At 33.4% G+C, this 14,679-nt stretch overlaps 1 protein-coding gene across 1 annotated transcript in view; it reads left to right on the top strand.

Annotated features, from left to right (window-relative positions):
• Window positions 1–8,853, top strand: part of LOC134855505 (neuronal acetylcholine receptor subunit alpha-10-like) — a 127,624-nt gene extending 118,771 nt beyond the window's left edge. Inside the window, exons 7-10 of the mRNA XM_063872045.1 lie at window positions 5,112–5,225; window positions 6,893–6,985; window positions 7,287–7,676; window positions 8,173–8,853. Coding sequence (XP_063728115.1) covers window positions 5,112–5,225; window positions 6,893–6,985; window positions 7,287–7,676; window positions 8,173–8,584 — 1,009 coding nt within the window. The 3' untranslated portion in view covers window positions 8,585–8,853. The remainder of the gene's footprint in view (window positions 1–5,111; window positions 5,226–6,892; window positions 6,986–7,286; window positions 7,677–8,172) is intronic.
• Window positions 8,854–14,679: the final 5,826 nt, after the last annotated feature.

The following is a 14,679-nucleotide window of genomic DNA, read 5'->3' as shown; positions in this document are numbered from 1 at the left end:
AATTATGGGTATTTTTCGGTAAACACACCACACATTACAACAAATAAGCAATTGTAAACGGTTTGCATAATCAAGATCACAAAATCAACTTCCGACTGTTTCGGTACAACTCGTTTGTAAGAGCATTTGGCGCAAGCTAGCCACAAGAACCGGTCGGTAATGTCCTTCAGACAAATTGCTCTTTTTGGCGGTCAGCCTTAATCAAGGCTGAACCGAATCAGACTCAAAAAACAGTTAAAATAGGATATAACCACCTTTTTCAGGATATTAATACATGGGCAAGTGGGGGACTCGAACCTACATCAACTGTTATGTTGCATTACTTTGTCTTAGTCGGCTTGGCCATCGGGTCTAATTTTATATGCAATTATACTCTTGTTTTATATGCATCTATACTCTACATTTGCGTTCAACAAACAACAACTCATAGATTTTCAAATAGACTAATTTCTACATTAAGAAAATGAAAAGTAAAATTTTTGGTTTGTATTGGTCTTTGAAGATACTCAAAAATTCGATCCCACATAAAAATTCCGATGGTTTATCAACAGGTACTGAGATGCACTCACTAAACTTAAGTTTTTGGATTTTTAATTGTTTATTTTTTTATATTTTGCTTCCATCTGGCAAACTGGTCAAAATTTTCATTCTGAAAAAACAGTAATTCTGAAAAAGTATTCGCATCACTTTTTGCATTAATAATTCAAACTTATTTTTTTTTCATTAAAACTTCATTATATTCAAAAACGAGACGCAAAAAATAAAAGTTGATTTTAAAATTTAAAGAAATACACTAAAACTTAATTAGTTTGTGAAATTAAAAACCTATCTTAGTTTCAAATCTAATATTTTTTCATTAAAGCTTCAATAAATTCAACAACGAGACGCAAATTTTTTTTCAGCGGCAAAAATAAAAGTTGAATTTTGAAAGTTAAAAAAATACACGAAAGCTTAACTAGTTTGTGAAACTAAAAACACATCTTAGTTTTACACATCATTAATTACACATCATTAGTTAGATATGTGGTTTAAAAACACATCATTAGTTTTACACATAATTTTCTAATTGTAGGTTCAATTTTGCCTCCGAAGAATTCATTTTACGTATAAGAGAGAAAATTCATAAAAATAACAAAATGGCAAGTTTCAGGGAAAAGTACGCAACGACTTAGGAGAGCTAGATCTTTACAAAAGTTTGGTTTTTCAAATCAAAATAAACTTATAACTTAATGAATTTTTGCCATAATAAAAAGTAATAATTTATTTTAAAAAATGGGTAACCAAAAACAACAAAAAAATTAAGCTCTGGAAACAGTATTTTTAAAATCTAAATCAGAGAAAACCCAAAAATCCAAAAGAGTTAAATCTACTTCAAGTTCCTTTTTTGACAGACAGCCAGACAATTACAAAAAAGTTTCAAGAAAATGAGTTTTTCAAATGATCCAGAAAACTGCCTTCAAAATGACAGACCTGCCTTAAAACTACAATCCTAGAGAATTCATGATTCCTTTAGGAAAAAGGGAGCAGCACACGTATGCAGTAATGAACAAATTCAAATAAAAACTCAACTCAGATACGTATCATCATCTTCTTTTGGAAACAAACTAAAATTTCGGTGCACTTCAAAGAAGACTGTTGACATAGACAATTAATGATAGAGAAGCGGTCGCTACAATAAGAAAAATGATGTCAAATTCAAATTGATAGAAAGCTTTTTGCTAATACTGGCAAAATTTTGGAAATTTTTTTTAAACAAACGTGATACTAGGTATTTCTCGAAACGAACCAACATTAATTTGCAATTCAGTTTTGTATTCCATCATCAAGAATGACTTTTAGTGCAATCGTTGAAGTTTTGGAGAATACTGAACCACTTTTCTCGAATGAAGAAAAAAAACTCGCAAATTTTTTATATATACATAAAGCTTTGATAATGCGAGTTTTTTCTTCGTCTCAAAAAATCTTCATGAGGCCGCAACTTGAGGACACAAAAAAAGCAAATCCTAAGAATATTACTTCAAATTAAAAAATTTCATGACATGCAATCGAAATACGTTCATTTTTGAGTTTCAATTTAAGAAGGTTGTAAAACTATAGCCAAATATGTACAACGCAAAAAATCATTCAAAAAATTAAAAATTCAAGTCTCAGAAAAACGCAAATTTCAGAAAATTGTTACCTATGCAAACTATGCAAATATCCAACAACCTTCAGTGCAAACTTTTGGTTTATAGAGAATAAAAAGGCCATGTTTTCAACCTTATCTTGAAGTCCATATGTCTATGTCAAGCACATTTTTCAGGTTTTAAAAGTATTTAACTCAGGTTGCACAAAATTTACTTTTTATTCGAAGTTCATAGTGATTACAGCAAGAGGTATCATTTTTTCAACGTAAATAGTTATCAATTTACATAGGTTTTTTCATAGTATAAGTCAATATATCAGTAGAACAAGGTCATGGTGGGTGTTTTTAAAATGAAGAGACTTGTCAATTGAGGAAAAATTGAGAAAGTTAATTGTCTTATGTGCTAGTATAGTTTCTCATATAAAAAAGAAATTAGTGAACAGCAATTATGGAAAATGGAAGTGATACGTTCACTAAAAAATCTACCAAAATAAGGTAATAAAAAATGGGTCCCATACATGTTTGAAAAGTTAAAAAAGTGCTTGTGAAAAGCAACGACAAAATTCAAGTTGGTTGCGAATCCACTGAAAAATTGTGAAATCCAATGACAAATAAGAAACAAATTGATTGCGGATTCCATGATAGACAGTGAAATCCAGCGACGTTTTGCTTCAATGGACTCCAACTGCAAAAACGCTTTTGTCTGCGGAATCCAAAACAAGCTTGTCTTAGCATTTTCGCCAAAGTCCGCAGTGTCAGCTGACTCCAAATTTATGCTCGCTAACTAATTTTCAGTTTTAGCACGTAGTGTTTTAACATTTGATTTTCGATTCCATCAGATTTCAAAGGCTTCTCGAAAAATTTATGCGTATCTGTTGACAATTTATGCGGAATCTAAACCACAACCAAAGTACCCGAGCTTGGCACCGTAAAGCAGAAATGAGTTTTCTGCTCGCCTGTTGATTGATTTGATTATTTAATTTAACAGCAAAACAAATTTTTCTTGGAAAGCTTTCTGACTAAAAGCAAAGCTTCCGAGATAATTGAGAACTAAGCCAAATTAGGTCATCAAAATATTGGGCTCCGATTTCGAAGAAAAAAATAAATTATATTATAAAAAAAGTTACAACAATAAAAACGGATTAAAATTTAGAGTCAATTTCCCCAAAAATTTGAAGTAGAATTGAATCAGTTCTGAGTAGTCACTGACTATGAGATGCATAAACTGAAAACAGTTTAGATCTAGGTCCACTAGATACATGATAATCATCCAAAGTCGTTTAAAGGTCGTTTAAAATTGACCAAAGGTCGAAAAGAGTCGACTACGATCGACCAAAAACGACCAGGGGAAACAGCGGGTTTTGTTCGACTCACAAAGTTGACAGCTGGCATTTTGGTACAGCAAGGTTGATAGCGGACAACAGTTGATCCATTTGGGCGATTATATATCTCGATCAGGGGTCCAAAAATTTGGCCAAAAAGCGTCTTTTTAGTGCTTTAGGAGAGCTCGGAAAATCAATTTGGACGACTTGGAAATTTGGCCAAAAAAGCGTCTTTTTAGTGCTTTAGGAGAGCTCGGAAAATCAATGTGGTCGACCTAAAAAAAGTCGTCAAAATTTTCAAAAATTTTCGAAAATCCGCCCCCCTGCAGAAAATCCTATATCCGCCCCTGATTTCGATCACCTCAACCCGAGAAATTGAGTTTCCTTGCGGGTTTCTTTTTCCTTTTCCCCCACCTCATATATGGACCACTTTTATGAGGTTGAGTATGAAAACTAAATATGTTTGTCCTGGTCTAATTAGTCTACATGTTAAGTTTTGTAACAATTGTAGAAAAATGACAAAAAAAATTAATCGTGAAACTCGAAGATGTGGTGAAAAGAAAAAGCCCCCCTTTTTTGAGAACTGGTTGTATAAATAAGATATAGTTACCATTCGAATGTTAAAAAGTTTTTAACGATCAGTTCATTGAGTATTGGACTTGATAGAGACCATCTTAGCAAAAGTTAGAGATAAAGATTGTGCAGTTGACCTTCATTTGATCTATCTCTGATTTAATTTGTGTTCTATTTTCAGATGTATATGTTTTTTCATTTTACATTCACAGTTGTCTTTTAAACTTAAGATAATCGGTATTATCAGTAAATAAACACATGAATTTGGTCAGCCATAAATGTACTGAAGCTTCTCTGGGTGTTTTCCGTTACCGAGTTTTTATTGCCGAATAGCATACTTTATCTGATACTTTCCAATTGATAAGCTCCTAAAATATAAAATATACGTTTTTTCCATCTTGAAACATAGTGGGAAATCTAGCAAAATTATTTTATTTTTTCATCGAGTATGGAAAACAAAATAGGGTGACTTTTTTTCTATAACACGATCGATTTTATAAGCAACAGTTTTGCAAAAAAAAAATTAGTTCAAAATTTAAATAGCATTTTATCTGCGACTTGTTTGAAATGTTATACGTGTTCAAGAAAATCATTTTGGTGAAATTGGGATTTCAAATACGTTTAAGAATCTCATCATAAGTTATTCGTCTGTAGCGGGGTAGATTAGGCGACCCTTCAAATCGGCTAAATCATTTCCGCTTTAAATCAATCATAGCAGGCTTTGGCTACAAAATATTCTCAAAAGCTCTGCTAAACTGAATTAGGCTGGTAATAAGGCCAAATTATGGTAAAGAGCCAAAAATATGTTACTTTGTTTGAAATAAGAAATTTGCGTGTGAGGGAACGATCGTCGGAAAAGCATTGAAAAATCTACATTTTTTTCTTAAATCTATCATCTATAATTGCAGTACTCAGGTTTTTAAATTTTGTGTTGTCGTTCTTTTTTATTTCTTCTCTTCATTGGGAAACAATTGTTTTCCCAAAATGAAGAAAAAACAAACCACAACAACTAATACAATATATCGACATAGAGAAACTTCAGTGCACTTAGGTGTTATGCAATAACAATTACGTAACAATTCGTTTTTCAGCCTGACGAAGGTGCACGACGAGTGGAATATTCTGTCTCTCGTTGGTCACATGGTCACGATTGATTACGATCAGTTCGGAAACTACTCCGAGTTGTGCTATAAACTCAAACTGAGGTATTTATAGTTGAAGTGCGGTCAAAAAGCAGACATGCCATAATCTAGACAGGTCGTAATCCAATCAAAATCGAGATGAGAAAACAAACGTATGAAAAAAGTCATTATCTCGATTCTGGTTGGCTTACGGCTTGTCTAACTTATAACATGTCATGTTTTTTAAGTAACATAATACTGTGCTCATTCACATTATGCGGACAAAACAAACAAAAACTGAAAGGCTGAACGCGTTTTCTCAAATTGGGATCAATTCATACCGAAAAAGATGAAGCCAAATTTACCGTGAACAAATCGTTTTGCGAAATACGGAACTAAAACTTTCCACAAAAAAGAGGCTTTTTGGTCTGTGTTGGTTTAATAAGAATTACGCTGAAACTACGAAGTTAATTTATAAAAGCCCAAAACGTACACATCCCAAAAAATTTGCTTAAGCTAAATCTCAAAATATTTGCGCAAAACGTTTAAATTTTGTTTTTAAGCAAAAACTTAGGGTTTTCTTAATAAAAATTACATCTTTTGGCGATCAAGCATATTGATTCTCTTATACAGTTTTTTAGAGATTTTTTCTGTCAAGAACTGTTTTGGGCTGCGTACGTGGCTCCTTCAGCGTTGGTTTTTTTCTTCAGCGTAAGTTTTTTCAGTGTAATTCTTGATTATTAAAGACAAACCAAAATGACCAACTTTTGGGGTAAAACTCTGGTTCCCAATTTCACAAAAAGTTAAAACATAATAACTTTTGTAAAACATAAAGCAACTTCTGTGAGAGCGTTTTTCACAATTTGAGAAAAACGCGTTCAAAACTTCAATTTTGCTCGTTTTTTTTCCGGATATTTCAAGCCATCACTGTAGTTATTGCCAAAATTTTGGCAATCTCTTTTCAAGTCAACGATTGAATTGTTCATGCTCATCGATGACGCCAGCAATTTGGCATAACTATAAATGCAGATTTTCGATTGCTCTATAAACAATTCATTTTAAAAGAGGGATCGGGTCTGAATGACCTCCGAAGAATGTGAAAACTTACGTATAAAATTTTAGTTTAGAAACCAGGCGCGGATCTAGGATTTTTTCAAGGGGGGGGGCGGATTTGGGTCAAATTGATTCTCTGAGTTCTCCCCAATCCTTATAAAGACCTTTTTTCGACCACATTTTCTGCGCCTCAGCAAAGTTCATCAAAAACAGGCTAATAAAAGGCGTTTTTAGGATTTTTTGGAGAATTTTGACCAAAAAATAACGTTTCGCGGCGCGCGCTCCCCCTTCAAAATTTGCATATATTGGCACCGAAGGCGCTTTTATAAAATTTTAAAGTTTGGTCAGCCAAAAATAGGTATCTCAAAATGGTACAAAAGAGGACCCTTTGGGTCAGAAGGCAGTCGAATTCCTGAGGGGAGAGGAGTGTTAGAACACTCCCCCCCCCCCCTAAATCCACTTCTGTTAGAAGCTGATCAGTTATTTGACAAAATAAAATTGGAAAAATTATCGGATTATATTGCTTCCGGAAAAAATAATAGTTTTTAGTTCCAGTAAAAGAAAATTTCCAAGAAACGGAAAGATATCCGCAAGGTGTTGCAAAACTTGGAATTTAGAGCTCGTGTTAAGGAAAAATTTCAGGTTTGAATCGATAAAAACTGTTTTTTAAAATCGATAAAACTGAACTTCGTTCACAGTCGGAAGCCTCTGTTCTACCACATCAACTTCATTCTTCCGACCATCTTCATTGGGCTGCTCGGAACATGCATGTTCTGGATCCCAATCACCAGGTTATTTTCTTATTAAGATGAATACCAACCCTTATTGTGTTTAAGAATAGAATTTTTCGTGCTCCAGAAAGTTCAGAATTTCGCCGTTGAATCCTAATTCATACTGAAGTAAGAGCACTAAATATATAAATTTTGTACTAGATGTTAACATCATTGTACATTTGGAAATAAAACACTGATATTGCTCAAAATGTTGCCTTTGTCCGCTTAAAAAGAATTTCTTAAGTTTGTAAAGCTGGTTAATCGATCTCCGCCTAAAAAGTATTGCAATATTTCAGTTTTCAAAAACTTTTTGTTTCAGTGGCGAGAAAATTTCCTTCGGCATCACTTTACTACTTGCGCTAACTGTCAATCAACTAATAGTTTCGGAGAAACTCCCAGTTACGAGTGAACACTTACCCTTACTTTGCGTTTATTTCCTCTGTACCATTGTTCTGAACTCATTCGCTATATGCGCATGTTTAGTGGTTTATAACATCCATACAAACGCCAGTCCTTACCCTGTACCTTATGGACTGAAATTCTTGTGTTTCAAAGTTTTAGATCCAGTTTTCTCGTTTCGGTTTTCGGCTTTTTTCAACAGTGTTTCGATTTGGTGTAAAGTTAAAACGCGAAAGTGGAAACGACAACGAGCTTCAAAGTTCTGCCGCAGAAGTTACCCGTCGAGTTTTGAAGATTGCAATACAGTTAGGTACAAAAGTGTGATAGATATAACCCTAGAGAATTTATGTATTTTTTATAACATTTAACCTGGTTCTATAGAATATAAGAGCTTCTAAAATAAAGATTACTAGCTTGCGTTCTCAAAAAATCAGAAAAAATGGGATAAATTGCTTAGATAAAAAAATAAAATATTCCACAGAGAGAAAGCATGTGGTTTCCTAAAATAGAATTGGACCCTAAATTAGGAGCGGATCTAGGAATTTCTCGAAGGGGGTTCACAAGGAAAAAAAAATTATGTCGAGTTTTGTTACTTCGTCGTCAAAATTTATAAGCTATTGTCTCCTTCCTACCTGAGAACGCCAAAAAGGCTTAAACTAGAAATCACACCCCCTCCCATTCAACCTAACCCACTGAATAGTATGATGAACAAAAAATAAAAGCTTCTCTTTTTTGTCAGTAGTTTAGATCAATTTACCTCTCATAATTTCTTATGGCCTATCTATCAAACTTTTTCCTTCATCTAGTATGGTCCATGCCAATAATAACAACCCAGAGGCTAAACTATACGACCAGAAAGTACCAGTTGGTCCAAAATTGAAACCGAACAGCAAATGGAAAGTAGTCCAGAGATGCATGCGCCAGGGAAAACTCCGGCGGGATTTATGGAACGATGCCGGGTTTATGGGAAGTCACTTATCCAACGGATATGCTTCCAAAAATGGAAATAGTGGAAATTTTGACCGTGAAAAAATGTTGAAATCTATTCGAGATATTGTTGACCAGATGGCGAAAAACAAGGAAAATTGGATGAGAGTTGCAACTGTTATTGACAAAACTATGGGAGTTGTTTATTTCGTTACCATGGGAACTGCTGATTTTATTTTGTGGTACACTCTAACATGGTGTGCGGCCGAAGATACTTCAACGTTCAGCTAATCGACAGCTCACAAAGTCGAAAACAAACGAAATATCGCTGCCCGCAGTTGATAAAATATTGCACAATATTAAATATTGCAGCCCACGGTTGCACAATATTAAAAATGAAACGAAATTATTTAATGCTCAGAAATGGAACAAGTGGCAATTGTTTTTGAAGAAAAAGTAATTCGATGATTATATCTTGCCTTGGTTTGACTAAATGACTTTTAGATTCTGTGGTGTTTAGATTTTGTAACTTTGTTAGTATTTAGAACTTTTCAAACGTCTTTCAATGCTCCTAGAATAAACTCAGTAAATGAAGATTATTTTTGCAGATATTCTTTTCAACCAATCAGATTCCAGCATCCTGATCAAACTTTAAAGTAACAGCAAGGATAGCTGCTTAATGTGCAAATAGCACAGAATTTTCCGACCATAGTCTTTAGAAAACTACAAACAATTTTTTTTTCATATATGTGTAGTTTTTTCAGCATTGGGTGATTAAAAAAAGATCTGGCGTAAGACTTTAACTTAAGTATATTCGAGATTATTAGTAGTATAGGCATATTCAAGGAAATGAAAAATTTGTTACGGATAAAGTTTTTTTAAAAAATCGATAGTCTTTAGAAAACTACAAAAAATCGATAGTCTCTAGAAAATCGATAGTCTGTAGAAAACTAAGAAAAAAAGTTTTTTTTTCAAATGTGATTTGTTTTTTTTCTGCATGAGGTGATAGAAAAGAATCTGGCGTAAACACTTGATATCATTAGTAATATACGCATAATTGACAAGACTAATTGTAGAAAAATGACAAAAATAAATAATAAAATTTTATATATATATATATATATATATATATATATATATATATATATATATATATATTTGATTTCCAGCAAGTTTTTTTGCAGAAAGTTTTGATTGTTTTTTTGAAGTTTTTGATTTCAAAATGACGCTGCAATCCTCAAACATTTGTTTCATTTGATTAAATATTAGGTTTTCAGGGCTTAAATTAAGCATAAACATTCTCTTGTAAGTCTTAGAAATTGAAATAGTTCAAACCAGTTTTTCTCGATACCGAGTAAACTTCTTTATTTTTTAGATGTTGTTCGAAAAATGATTGAAACGGTTTCAAGTTGGCTCATCACCTGACCCATTCCAATGCTTATTTATGATACCTGCTTGGCCGTGGAAAGCAAAAAAAGGAAAAGAAAAGAAAAAACTAAAACACATCCGAATACAAAGTTCCTCCCCATTTTTTGGATCAAAAAGAGCATTTTTTAGGCCATAAAACAGAAATTACCCATAACAGCAATTTTTTTCAGCATGCTTCTGACTTTAAGAGAAAAAAGGAAAACCATTTTCAGCATAACCAAATTATTTTAATTTATTTTTGGTCACAGCAATGATTGTTTTTCTAAATCAAACCTCTGTTATTGATTCCTAATTACAATTTATCCGATTTTTTTCCACTTCATCTTTTTGTTTATGCTTCTTTGTAAATGAAAAATTTCACCTGGTGTCAAGGTTTGAACAATTTTTTGGTATCAAAAATAGGATGACACAAGAATAAAGACTTTCAGAGTTACTACTGAAACAAGATTCGTTGCTTTCTTTTTTTCAAAACACATCAATGATTTTCTAAGTTTACTTGAATCGACGTGAAAACTCAGCCATTGAAACATTTTTCACGAACGCGTACTTGCATAATTATAGCAGCTTTTTTATAACTTATGAAACTGTTCAAGAATAATTTTTGAAAAGTGTTTTTTTTTAATTGCTCTGGTTTGTTCATTTTTCGGATTTGTTTCCTCAGCATCACAACATTTTGACTTTATAGTCAAGACTACTCGAGTAAGCCAATGAATCAGAAACGGTTTAAGAAGGGATTCAGGCATTGGACATCCCGAAGAACCAAAGGATCCCCCTATGTCCTGTTTTTTGTAATAACCATTTTTGCTAATGGCTACAAAAAAAATTTTAAAATGCCTTTAAGGTCAATTCACACTATTTTAAAGGCGAGAGCACGCGTCAAAAACCGCAACATTTTGGACAAACCTTTCCAAAAAGTTTCAAAAGCTTTTTTGGCCTGTTTTTTTTTCGTATTTTTTATTTAAAATTTCGTGCAGCGCAGAAATTTTGAAAAAAAACAGGGCCTTTTTACTGTTTTTGGAGAATTCTGAAAAAAAATGGTTCGACTTAAAAACAGCCGACAAAACTTTCAACAGTTTTTCAAAAAACTGCCTCCCTCAAGATAATTCTAGATCCGCCCCTTCAATTTTTTTGAAAATCTCACCTCACACTCTGAGTATTATGCAAAATACAAATAACTGCCTCAAATTAATTCAGATTTTTTTCTGAACGGTGTTCGATCGACGCTCACGCTTTTTTTTTCATTTAATGTTTTTGATTTGATAGCACGCGCAAGATTAAGATGCTGAAATGTGTCTAGATTAAGTGTCAACACCGCACAAATTTTGCCCTCAAGTTTTTACCGCTCACGATTTGTTCACTTTCCTCCGTCTTTTTAGGTGTTTTCTACATCTGAAAACCCAGACCTTACGATGATGTTTCTTTCTCGTGCATTGTTTTTTATGTGCGATCATTGGAGGTTTTGAACTTTACTATTTGTCTACTTTTCCTGTAACTTTTTGAGTTGCCGTTCAGTTTAAGCGACTCAACCATTTCAGAGTGTAATAATGCTAGCTAGCTGTTGAAACTTTTGCATTCTGATTAAAACCTCGCTTTTACCTTGCGCGTGGATTAAGGTTTTCACAAAAAATCAAAATTATCAATTGTTTTGGGATCGCTTCTTCAAAAACATTAAAACGACAGCTCATACACTCTGATCACTCTATAACAAACTGTTTCAATTTTTCACTTAAGCAATCACGACTTCTAGGGAGCAATTTGTAACAAATTTTAATTTTTTTCAAATAACTTATTGCTGTCATGAGCTATAATCTGATAAGTTTTTTTTACTTTCGGTATTCTTGTTAAATAAACAGAGGTTTAAAAATCGCCAAATTGGCAAATTGAAAAATAAAACCTTTAATGCGTAACCAAAGCAGTCAAATATCTGTTTAGAAACTCTAATGAGTTTAGACAAGTTATTTGCTTCATATAAATGTTTCATTTTCTGAAAGTGTACGCGTTTCAATTTGACAGTTCAGATGCTGAGCAGAATTGCGAAAAAAAAACAAATTTGATTAATTTTGAAATAGTAATAAAAATTTCTTTCTTATTTTTTTTTAGCGACATCAAGTCATTATAAAATCATCTGAGTAGGTTGAATGGATTTTCATTTTAGAGCCCTCAAATCTTCAAATGAACGACTTTGAAAAAGCAACCACATGTTGAGAAAACCCTGCAATAAAACTTTGCTTTTCAGTCTAAGTTTGACCGGATAAAGCAAGTGAGTAACCTTTGTATTACAAAAATCTGTTACTCAGACAAGAAACATTTGTAGATAAAAAAGTATTGAAGATTATCACTTCTGTGGCTATCAAACGTAGAAAAAGACAGAAAAAAAATATTTCATAAATTGAGAATTTTACGGAATTTTTTTTTTCAATATAATAATTACTTTTGAGATATTTCAATTAAACATTGCAGTTTATAACTTACATTAAACTGAGTGAAGTAGCTACTACAACAAAAAAAGACGCCAATAACTGTGCAAATAGCACACACTTTTCAGACCATAATATTAAAAAGTATACATATTTTTTCATACTTGTGATTATTATTCTATGTCAAAGTATTATCCGAAGAAAAAAGTAGAAATAAGGTATGAGCGACAATCGTAGTCAGAAAGGCCCATTAAAAAAAACTGTTTCTGTAGAAAATTGACTAGAAAACAAAAAAAATCCAAAAAATTAAGAAATTTATAAAAAATTTTATGCCGAAAGTAAAGCTTAAAATTTTCCAAAACAAACCGATAACTTTACCCGGTTTTTCTCGACACTGCGATAAAACGTTTTCTAAGTTTTAAAAATTGTTCGAATGGACTGGAAGTGCTCCAATATGAAATATATCTTGACTATTCCATGTTTATTTGTTGTACCTGAGTTTGCGTGGAAAAAATATGAAAAAAACTGAAACACACCCAAATACAAAATTCATCTGCATTTTCAAATGGTGGAAACGAAAACAAATATGGTTTTTAAGATGCAGTTACATACTACAACCTTATCAAAAGTTGGCTTACATTCGTGCTGCAGCTTGATTTTTTGAAAATAATCTGAAATACAGATTCATAAACAGTCTCCTTGAACTGTCTAAAATGGTTCTTGAACTCAGACAGGAATGATTAGAACAAAACCTCGAGCTCAAACAAATTTTCCTGCTTTGTTCACAACAATTTTTGAAATATCAAAAAAGGAAAGGAGAAGAGCATACATTTTAGCTCAGTGAGTAATCAAAAGAATAAATGGAAGAAAATAGTACAGTATGGTACTTTTACAACTGATTTTTTCATCAAAACTAGGTAGAGAGACATAATTTATCTATAAAACGTGTGACGCTAAAACAATTAAAGTTGAAAAAATTTAAGGTAAATGCAATATGTAACGTAGTATTTTAAGCAGAGTAAAAAATTTTTTATGTTGTTTGTTTGATCTTAGGCGTACAAAATGAGCCAGATTTTAATGACTTTATTGCTTTATTAGGAAGCAAACATTTCCATAACAGTTTGTGATAATCCTATGCTTCGTTCTTAATCCTATGCTTTGTTCTTAGGCCTGCAAGATTGGCGTTGAATAAATAATAACAATAAATAAAAGTTTATTAATAATAATAATTCTCCAAGGTTACTGTGGCAACAGTACTACACAGTACCACATTCCCCGGAGGACAACAAAATTTTATATAGTACCATATAAAACTTTAAAATACAATATAAGTTTTAATCTCAGTTTACTACCAATGTTTGAGTTTGTTTAACTTTCTTTGTTTGTCTTTTTCAATTCCACTTTATTCCTCGCAGCATTCCACGATTCAGAAATGTCCAACGATGTAGCCCCAAATCTTCTTTTGAACGAATGTCTCTCTAATAGGCCAAATGTTTTATTTACCATCGTTGTTTCACTGTTACCAGTTTTAATCGTCGCTAATCTCGTCCTGTAGGCCTCGAGGGCTGCCAGATTTAAATCCGTAATGTCGTCCTCGCAAGTATTCATTTTTACAGAATGGGACACTGGGCTGCCATATCTCTTTGGCCCATGATTCTTCGTTTGTCTATTGCTCCGCCTCACTGTTGTCTGTTCTTCTTCTTTGTCCGACTCATCGGAGAAACCTGGTGGAGGACAAATATCGGTTGGGCCCGCTTGATGAGTGAGTATCTGTTCAGCTTCGTTTTGAACACCTCTGGTCAAAACCTGCTCTGCGAGGTCATCCCATTCCTCTGGCGTCATATCCTTGTTCTGGAATGTATCCAGAATTTCTTTTTCTTTCGTTTGACGAGTAAAACGTTTACTCTCTGGTACTTTCTTCGGAGTGGATGACGGTGTTAACTCAGCGTTGCCCGTGTCACGATCTTTAGAGTCCTTCGCTGCTGTTTTAACAGCTTTTGATTTCCGAGTTTCGTGTGTTGTAGATTTGCTCATACTACTTTTTTGATTCTGCACTAACGGTCCTGCTCGGTTTGGCTTATTCCTCTTCCCCCCTAAGCTCAGGCCACCGCCCGTCTCCGTCTCCTTGCATAATCGGAGAACTTTGGAATCTATCCACAGCTCGACTATCTTCGTTCGGTACTTGATCGCTCTGCCCCTGATTGTTTATATCATGTTCATTGGCTGATTCACTGTCAATTTTTTTCATACTGAGTTACTGTCTTCTGTTTTTTGCTTCTTGGCTTTTCTCCCGTTGGACTTCTCTTTTTCTCAGATCCACTCACAGTAGACTGTACAGGCAGTCTGGATTTTGCAATGTCACTCTTCCGATAAACTGCACCAACAGCCGTCTTTACAGTTGAGGGTGTCTCAGCCACAATTTTCCCTTTAAGTGGTATCGTTAAAGCCTTTCCACTTTTCCGTTGCTCGTGTTTACGAATGAAATTAACTGACCAATTGTCAGTCTCTGCAGTCTGTTTATCTTCGATAAATCCTCATTCC

Source organism: Symsagittifera roscoffensis, chromosome 10 (assembly GCF_963678635.1).
Source record: "Symsagittifera roscoffensis chromosome 10, txSymRosc1.1, whole genome shotgun sequence".
NCBI lineage: Eukaryota > Metazoa > Xenacoelomorpha > Acoela > Convolutidae > Symsagittifera > Symsagittifera roscoffensis.
The sequence above is the reverse complement of the archived record's forward strand: the minus strand, read 5'-3'. Positions and strand labels throughout refer to the sequence as shown.